This window comes from Mandrillus leucophaeus, unplaced genomic scaffold (genome assembly GCF_000951045.1).
Source record: "Mandrillus leucophaeus isolate KB7577 unplaced genomic scaffold, Mleu.le_1.0 Scaffold323, whole genome shotgun sequence".
Taxonomy (NCBI): domain Eukaryota; kingdom Metazoa; phylum Chordata; class Mammalia; order Primates; family Cercopithecidae; genus Mandrillus; species Mandrillus leucophaeus.
The window spans coordinates 158,051-167,912 of record NW_012103399.1 but is presented as its reverse complement, the minus strand read 5'-3'; the positions used below and the strand labels follow the sequence as shown (position 1 = coordinate 167,912).

General features: G+C 38.2%; 1 protein-coding gene across 1 annotated transcript in view; it reads right to left on the bottom strand.

Moving 5' to 3' along the window:
• GSPT1 (G1 to S phase transition 1) overlaps window positions 1-9,862 on the bottom strand; it is a 51,580-nt gene that overhangs the window by 2,071 nt on the left and 39,647 nt on the right. The window contains exons 12-15 of the mRNA XM_011988099.1: window positions 8,939-9,112; window positions 7,301-7,390; window positions 6,976-7,144; window positions 469-4,446 (exon numbers count right to left, since the gene is read on the bottom strand). Coding sequence (XP_011843489.1) covers window positions 4,394-4,446; window positions 6,976-7,144; window positions 7,301-7,390; window positions 8,939-9,112 — 486 coding nt within the window. The 3' untranslated portion in view covers window positions 469-4,393. The remainder of the gene's footprint in view (window positions 1-468; window positions 4,447-6,975; window positions 7,145-7,300; window positions 7,391-8,938; window positions 9,113-9,862) is intronic.

Below are 9,862 nucleotides of genomic sequence, written 5' to 3'. Positions count from 1 at the left end.
AGCACAAAATGTCGTTCCACCTGTGCTGTCCACAAACCTGAGGTTTCCACATCGTTTTAAAGGGCACAGTGGCAAATGTGACAAGGCAGAAAACAATAACCATTTCAAGGATCACTTAAGGAATCCTGGTGTTTTCTGCCTAATCAGACGTAGTGCCAATCTGCTTTTCCCTTATATTGGAGAACATGAAGGTTTTAATCTCCACTCCCACACCTTCAGGCCCTTGTAATAATCCTTAGTAAACAGCTCAGCTAGCATTATTGTTTCAAGGAAGCATAGGATTAGAGGTATGTGAGAAGTGTATTTATTGAAGGGAAGGGAAGACTCAGTAAGTTCTAGGATATTAAAGTCAAGAATATCCTAGAGCCAAAAACCACCAAAAGTTGAACCAAATCTACCTGAACTGAATTCTGACAGTAAACTGGGTCAAATGGAATCCACATTATTACTAGTAGAAAATAAAAACACTTCCTATTCCATTTACTATGAAACCTAATCTAACCACAACTGACTGCTATAAATGTAAACCTAGTTAAGTCTTTTGTGCTATGTGATTACACTTAACAAGTTGCTGCCATGGCGAGATCTCTAAAGAAAGAAACAAGATCAAGAATGTATAGATGGCATCTGCTAGAATCACTGAAAAAGTTAGCTGGAAGAAATAAAGCCTATTATTTGGAGACAGATAATTGTCCCCTAAAACCACTGGTTGCTCTCTCTACCTTACGTATGTCTGTGAGAGGATTAATGGCACAGTTTGTTGTGATAAGGTAGGCCAACAATGAATATAACATTTAAACCATCCTAAAATCAGAGCTATAGTGCTATAACCAGATTTTTCACAAAGGGTTTTAAAGTTGAAAGTTGCCTGATGGTAAGAGCTGTAATAAAACTGCATATTTTCCCCTTGACTACCTTAAATCCCTACCTAAAGCAATTAAGCTATCATCCATGAAGTAGCGGTCCATGAGGAAGTCCATGCCAGTAAGGAAAGGTGCTAGAGTGCTGTTATGTATAGATAGTCATCAAAGATCACGGAGTAATTACAGTCGTTACTAGTGTTCCTGAAGATCGCCAAGGGAGTTAAGCTGATTTTTTTCCAGAGTTCATCTTGGGAAAAGTTTTTGACCATAGGTTCAACTTTTTTCTTGGGTTGCAAAACTGCATCTGGCTGCAAGTCTGACCCAAAATATTCGCAGCACATCAGCTGACAGGATGCCGGCAACTGTTGAACTACATCACAGTTCAAAGTCCCATATTGTGAGAGCAGTACTTGTAGTTTATGTAACCAGCAAATGTGAGTTACCTCTTGTTACAGTGAACAACCTGCACTGTTAGAGTTTAGGAACTTTTGACATTCAGTTATCACATATTTCAAAGATTTTCAACTCAAAACAAAACAAAAAAAATACATGGGCTTAATTATTCAGTAACACTTTACTATTTGTCACTTAATCTCAAGACAATACACACTCAGTCCAACTCTTTTGGTTTGATTTTACATAGATTTTCACTTACTTTTGCAAAGTAAAAACAAGAAATGAGTGCTGTATTTCCCCCCTCCCACAGTAAGAAACAAGGGTTTAAAATGGCAATTATTTAGATGTTTATTTCAACATTTCTTAAATTCACTTTATTAATTTAAAAAACTAATTAAATAATCTAGCATGAAAGTTATATAAAGAACATCATTAATGTGAAAAGATGCAAGAAAAAAATCATTCTAGTAGAACAACGTTAAAGATAGAGAACAAATGCTTAGGTGATACCCTAAATATGCAGCCAACTACCCTATTTTTGCACTGTCGACCATCTAAACACGTTTGCATTTGCAGAAGACAGAATGACAGCACAGGAATTTGTATTGCTCTGTAAAGGTCCAACGTCTCCACATAATGCCAAGTTCACCTTAGACATTTTAACTTCCTTATCCAAATGAATAGCCCGTGTAAGCAGGATTTGAAAATGCATCAACTTTAAAAAGATGAGAACAATTTTCAAAGCCCATAGAACTTATGTTGCTAGTTAATTTTAGCATTGAAATTTCTTTTGAATAATCTAATCTTGCAAATATGCAAGAATCCAGTGGAATTTTTACAGTTACATTTGTATTTGTATGACCTGTTACTTTTTAGAGGTAGGCCTTTCACAGTTGATATCCAAGTTACTTAAGAGTCTTGGCAACATGCACATAATATTCTAACAGTGCAAATGTTTTAGTAGCAAACATAACTTATTTTTAAAAAATGTGTTCAATTTAGAAAGGGAACTCTTATCTCTGGAAATGATTTCAGTGGCTCTTGAACTTTTAAATATTCATTAAAATTCAAGCAATTATTAGTATTTGTTTTTATTAACATGGAATTACAAAAAGAACTATTATGTTTTGATTAAAGCTCCTATATTTTCCAGAAAAATAAAAGCCCAGATATTTGCAGACATAATAAAATTTATTTAAATTTCATGCAATAGCCATAATTATAGTTTCAAGAATCTGTAGAACAATAACTTTGCTCTGTCCATAAGATGTAGCCTCATTCATGAAATGAATGGGAATTTCACAGTTAAGAAAACACTAGGCCAAGCACAGCGCCTCACGCCTGTAATCCTAGCACTTTTGAGAGGCTGAAGCGAGTGGATCACTTGAGGTCAGGAGTTTGAGAGCAGCCTGGCCAATATGGTGAAACCTCGTCTCTACTAAAACTACAAAAATCAACTGGGCCTGGTGGTGGGCTCCTGTAATCCCAGCTACTCAAGAGGCTGAGGCAGGAAATTGAATCCGGGAGGTGGAGGCTGCAGTGAGCCGAGATCGAGCCACTGCACTCCAGCCTAGGTGACAGAGTAAGCCTCTGTCTCAAAACAGAACAAAACACCCAATAGATTAAGTTTTATGTTCTGTGACTGGAAATACAGTCTGTCCAGGCTTTTCTTTTCTGAGGAGCAAAATTACAGGGAAGGGACTTGTCATTAAATATACAATTACAAAGTACCTTATTTAGACAGAAATCACAATCTAAAAGAGGCTCTCTGATAAATGGCAACACTCAACATCAAGGGGGCTTCGGATAAACCTACAAATTGCCTCCATTCCTCATTTTTCTAATGAAAAATTTCAGAGTCATGATAATTATAGCACAAAGTCATTCAATCTAAAACCACCATAGTGCTGCACTGTGGTTCATCAAAAACATGGTGAGCAAATTTCAGCTTTACACTTAAGAAAACTCAGTGCATTTCAAATAATTGAGATAAAACTTACACTGTGCTTGATTCTACTTATCGATGATAATTTTAGTCTGTGCAGATTCTGATGATTCGAAATATGTTTATTTAGTTGCTGGGTTGAGATTTAGCTTTAACCAGCAAGGATCATCCAAACTTCAAAGTTATTGGTAAAAAGAGTAAACTGGGTAACTTGTAGAAGTGGCACTTGCAACTGATAGGGTTTTCATACTAGAAGCATGCAGCTCTTATAAATACTAAAAGAGGAATTTTTGCCAGGTCTCAAACATGCTTTATTTGTTGTAAATTCCACTAATTTAACGAGTTAATGGAATTTTCTCTCGGGGTACAATTTCATTACGCTTTACTTACAAAAACTACAGTATGCTGTTCATTTTAAAACAACTTACTGTGTTTAAGAAATCATGTTACAATATAATTGGGAAAAAAAATAAATAAATAACTGAAAGACCTAGTAAAGCAGTGTCACATTTGGATAAAGGGATTTAACTGCATGTATGCATTAACAATCAAAAGAAGGGGTCAAACTAATCCTTTCCTTTAATACAAACTTGAACACTGTGAATGCCTCATTTATAGTGGGTCGGGAAAGAGTTTATAAAAGTCCAAGTAATAAAATGTATTCAATTACTTGGGAAAGTTAAAAAGCTAATGCAACAATGTTACATCCAGATAAAAAACATTATTCAAAAGCAATTCAAATACCGAAAAGGATTTCAAATTGAATATTTTATTAACATGGTAGTTGCCTTTGTAACATGTGCACACACACTCGCACACTCAGAATGATCTGCCTGGGGAAAAAATACTAAATATGCCTAAGGGGAAAATGAAAAATAAAAAAATTCCTGTAGGTTTTCATTATTGTAGGCAATTATGTCCACATCACTTACAAAGCTATTGCCAAATCTGTCCAAGGAAGCAGAGTTTGAAGAGGGGGCTAGGGATGGGAATCTTGGGAAAAATTCAACAGTGGCATAGCAGAGCTCTCAATATGAGAAAGCTGACATAATGTGGACTTTTGCTGTGAATTTCCTCTTTGCAAAACATGGGGAGAGGTTTATGGGCAGAAAATAAGAGAAGGCGGTGTGAAGTAGGCTTTTGCAGTCAATTTTCCTCACAGTATTGTGCAGGGTCATCAAGAAAATGCTTAGTCTTTCTCTGGAACCAGTTTCAGAACTTTTCCAATTGCAATGGTCTTACCTAGAAATGAAAATTTAAAAAAATCTTTCACTAGTTAACAGCAAGTCTATATAAGATACTAAAACTTATTATTTTAAATCACAAAAATATTTTTTACAATGTAAGTTACTAATTAACTAGCTTTACTGCCAAACCCATGATACTTCTATTTAGGTAGTCTTAATAAGTGGGTCTTATTTGGGGGAGCTGGTAAAGAGATGGTTCCCTGTATCAAAAACCTATCTCCCCCCGCCCCCCACCAAGCAATTCTCCTGCTTCATCCTCCCGAGTAGCTGGGATTACAGGTGACCGCCACTACACCCAGCTAATTTTTGTATTTTTAGTAGAGACGGAGTTTCACCACGTTGGCCTGGCTGGTCTCCAACTCCTGACCTCAGGTGATCCACCCGCCTCAGCCTCCCAAAGTGCTGAGATTACAGGCGTCAGCCACTGAGTAAAGACAGAGTCTTACTCTGTCCACCCAGGCTGGAGTGCAGTGGCGTGACTTCGGCTGACTGCAACCTCCTCCTTCCAGGTTCAAGCGATTCTCCTGCCTCAGTCTCCCGAGTAGCTGATTATAAGTGCCTGCCACCATGCCCAGCTGATTTTTGTATTTTTAGTAGAGGAAGGGTTTCACCATGTTGGCCAGGCTGGTCTTGAACTCTTGGCCTCAGGTGATCTGCCTGCCTTGGCCTCCCAAAGTGCTGGGATTACAGGCGTGAGGCACCACACTGGGCCAAAAACCTCTGGATTAAAAAAAAAGCGGGGGCGGGGGGAATATCTGTATTTGTGGAATATCCACACAATGGAATACTATTCAGCAATGAAAAGGAATAAATAACATGTTACATGGTTGAACTTCAAAATCATACTAAGTAAAATAAACTAGACAAAGGACCACATACTTTATAATTCTATTTATGAAGTGTCTATAAAAGACAAATTGAAAAGTGGTTGCCTAGGGGTGGAGGTGGGAATAAGGGGTGATTATGAACAAGTATAAGGTTTCTTTTTAGGTGTTCCAAATGTTCTAACATTAGTATATGGTAATAGTTGTACAATTCTGGAAACGTACTAAAATTCATTGAATTATATATTTAAAACAGGTCAGTTTCATATTATGAAAATTGTATCTCAATAAAGCTGCTAAAAAAATCCCAAAACCTATCCTTAAGTAACTGAAAAGACACAGCAATCGCCACTGACTACAATGCAGTGAACACATCCTTCTGGTGGTACTCCTGTGGACTGAAAGGAATACAAAACCCATTGGGTCTTGTGGAAAACCTAAAAGCCAAGTTATCTTTTTTTTTTTTTTTTTAACCCAAGTTATCTTTTAGGGAAAAATAATTCTAGGGTTAAGAATTCCTGCTACATTAATTGCTTTTCTTCTGTCTTCCTGATTTTATCAGGTTCTGAGTGGTAAACTAAAACTATCATTTTGTTATATTAATAAGATAAACACAATAACCAGTTTTACTATCAACCAGAAGAGTTCTGGGCCTTTAAAGTAAAATAAACATTGTCTTTATACAATTTTGTCCAGTGTAAGGTTCAGGAACTGTATTCATCACTAGGGCTTAGCACAGTTCCTGAGACTTTGTAGATACAAAGTAGTTTTTGCTAAATGGAATTGGAATGAACATGTGAAATGACTATTCTGTATTTGAATGGAACTATAAAGTTTTATGTGAAGTCTTCTATAGTCTTAAAATGGTTATCTAAGTTAGAAATATTAACAGCCGGGACAGGCTCGGTGGCTCACGTCTGTAATCCCAGCACTTTGGGAGGCCAAGGTGGGCGGATCACGAGGTCAGGAGATCAAGACCATCCTGGCTAACACGGTGAAACCCTGTCTCTACTTAAAATACAAAAAAGTAGCCGGGCATGGTGGCGGCGCCTGTAGCCACAGCTACTCGGGAGGCGAGGCAGGAGAATGGCGTGAACCTGGGAGGTGGAGCTTGCAGTGCCAAGATTGTGCCACTGTACTCCAGCCTGGGTGACAGAGCAAGACTCCATCTCAAAAAAAGGAAAGGAAAAGGAATATTAACAGACCATAAGGAAACATTTCATAACAATGATTTTGTTTTTATGCCAAAGAAGTTCATGACCCCAAGATGGGAATATTAGTTGTTCTGCGTCACCGAGAGGTAGGCAGAAATGGATGCACACAAAAGGTCACAAACATTAGACCTCTGAAAAATTAGGTGTAAAAAAAATCATTCTCTATATCCCTTTTAATCTCCAGACATATTACAAAGGATTACATCATAGAAATATCTTAGTAAACAAAACAGCCCTCCAAATCCACTACTCACAAAACATCAAAATTAAGATGTTTTACGTAGAACATTACTAGATTTGGCATTACTGCTAAAACACGTGGTCAATTCTGTTCAATACATTCAACTCAAAACATTCATATGAATACAGAATGTGAATCGAAGTTTTCTGTGAACCCACTGCAATGTGTACTGTACTGAGATGATGAAGATGACCAAAGCTAGGTATCCTGGATATACTACTAGACATCAGTTTAAAAACTCTTACCCTCATCTCTTAAGGTAAAACGACCCATCTGAGGGAAGTCTTTAAAGGTCTCCAGGCAGATGGTTCCTGCTGTCCTTAAGCGAGCAATGCATACTTGATCTTGTTTCACAAAACGGGGTCGGGTCTTACTTTTTTCTCCTGATTTTTTGTCTACCAAGCAGATTAAGGCCTAACCAAGAAAAGAGTATGAGAAAATCAGAATAATGCCAAATGAAATAATCTTTAAGAACAGGTATAGAAATAAAAGTGCATCACTGTTGCTGATTAGAAATTATGAAGATAAAATGGTATTAAAACCGAAATAAACCAATTATCTTAAACTCACTGTTATTTCGACTTCCTCAATACAGGTATGAATATGCAGCACCGCATTATAGCCTGGGCAGATGATGGATTTGTGCTCTATAATCACTATCTGTCAAACAAACAAACACACACATTCTTATCTTTATCCTTAGGGTAAAAAAGAATTCAGTGTTCTTAAGCGCCATATAAATCCCAAGAATTAGTGTTACCATCTCAGTAGGACACCAACTTAAAAGTGATTTTTGTTTTGTTTTGTTTTGTTTTTGAGATGGAGTCTCGCTCTGTCGCCCAGGCTGAAGTGCAGTGGCCGGATCTCAGCTCACTGCAAGCTCCGCCTCCCGGGTTTACGCCATTCTCCTGCCTCAGCCTCCCTAGTAGCTGGGACTACAGGTGCCCGCCACCTCGCCCGGCTAGTTTTTTTGTATTTTTTAGTAGAGACGGGGTTTCACCGTATTAGCCAGGATAGTCTCGATCTCCTGACCTCGTGATCTGCCCGTCTCGGCCTCCCAAAGTGCTGGGATTACAGGCTTGAGCCACCGTGCCTGGCCTAAAAGTGATTTTTGTATTAGAGGTGATAGGTTTGTCTTACTAATTTTGTTCACAGGATGGGGTCAGGCTGCTTGACCTCAAAGCATGAATTTCAATATCCTGTCCTCTATTAATGTTCTTGGTGAGTCCCTGGTCAACTTTCAAAACACAGCAGGCTGGCTGGGCGCAGTGGCTCACGCCTGTAATCTCAGCACTTTGGAAGGCCGAGGCGTGGTGGGCAGGGGGAACACTTGAGGCCAGGAGTTCGAGACCAGCCTGGACAACATGGTGAAACCCCGTCTCTACTAAAAATACAAAACAATCAGCTAGGCCTGGTGGTGGGTGCCTATAATTCCAGCTACTCAGGAGGCTGAGGCAGGACAATCACTTGAATCCCGGAGGTGGAAGTTGCAGTGAGCCGAGATTGTGCCACTGCACTCCAGCCTGGGTGACACAGCAAAACTCCATCTCCAAACAAAATAAAAGACAGCAGGCCAACTTTCTTCTTTGGGAAGCCTTTCCTCATATTCCCCAAGGAATTAAGCTAATCTTTATCGCTCAGAAGCTACCTAGATGTAAACTTATCCAGCTTTATCCATTTCTCAATATCCAAGGTCCAGTAAAGTAAACAACTTTACATCTGGCATCAAAATCTAACTTGATTAGTTGTCATACCTTAGAACAGAACTTTAAAAAATTCTGTTCACCACACCAGTCACTTACTCTGTCATTCTCCTAGGGAGGTTACCTTGTTAATAACAGGGAAACTTGTGTAATTTCTTGTCTGGAAAGCCATTTGCTGTGAATGAGCACATAAACCATGACTTCCACAGTAACAGTGCTCCGGTAAATATCAGATACTCTAAAATGTATCATCAGGAGATCAAACATAAAAAGGAACTTACAAAGAATACTCCTTATCCAGTAAGCACTTGTACCAGCTTGAAGATCTTGTATGAGGTGCCTATTGTGGTTATGATATATAAGTGGCTTATAATATTTCCATTCCCTTTCTATACACTAAGATGGGTTAACTGGCATGTCACCAATAATCAGGACAAAAGGCACTGATATTCCAATTTCATTTAGACATTAAAACCCACTATTACAACGACAATAATTTGTTTACCTGGGCATCAAATGTGCGTCCAGAATGACAAAGATTATTAGGATCACAAAGTATAAATCCGGGAAGAATCTCCTCTTCTTCAATTCCTTTCAGTCTGATTTTGAGGTTTTCACCTGGGGCTACAGTATCCGTTTCTACATCATCAGAAAGTATTCCAAGAACTTCCACGTTGTGCTTTAAAATAAAACAAGATTGGAGGTTTTCTGACACATTCACTGCATTATGGGACATAAAATGATCTGAATGTCTGCTCAATAAAGAGTTTCAAGATTTGACTGTAAACACTTATTATATCTGTATGGACATAAAATCTTAGCCTAGATATGATCGGTGAAAATCATATCCTAGAAGTATAACTGCCAATTAAAGTATTAACGTGTCACCTTTTAAATATCACATTCTAATCATTTCCAAATAGAACACGGTATACACTAGCATTTGCCTTTTTTACTTTTTCAAAATCAAAAACACAATATTTGGATTTCAGTTTCATGGATATAATTTTTATTATTATGGAATTCTATGAAGGATTTAATAAACCTGTCTTCCATTACCTATCAATCTCCAAATATCGGAATTGTGTACTACTTAAAAGTTATTGAACTAAGCTTTAAAAGTCTATCACCTATTTAATGAATACATAATTTCCTTTTGATGTGATCAAATGCTCTGGAATTAGATAGTGATGATGGCTGCATAGGACTGTTGTTTTTTTTTGAGGTGGACTTTTGCTCTTGTTGCCCAGGCTGGAGTGCAGTGGCGTGATCTTGGCTCACTGCAACTTCCACCTCCTGCGTTCAAGCCATTCTCCTGCCTCAGCCTCCCAAGTAGCTGGGATTACAGGCACCCGCCACCTCGCCCGGCTAATTTTTTGTATTTTTAGTAGTGACGAGGTTTCACCATGTTGGCCAGGCAGGTCTCAAA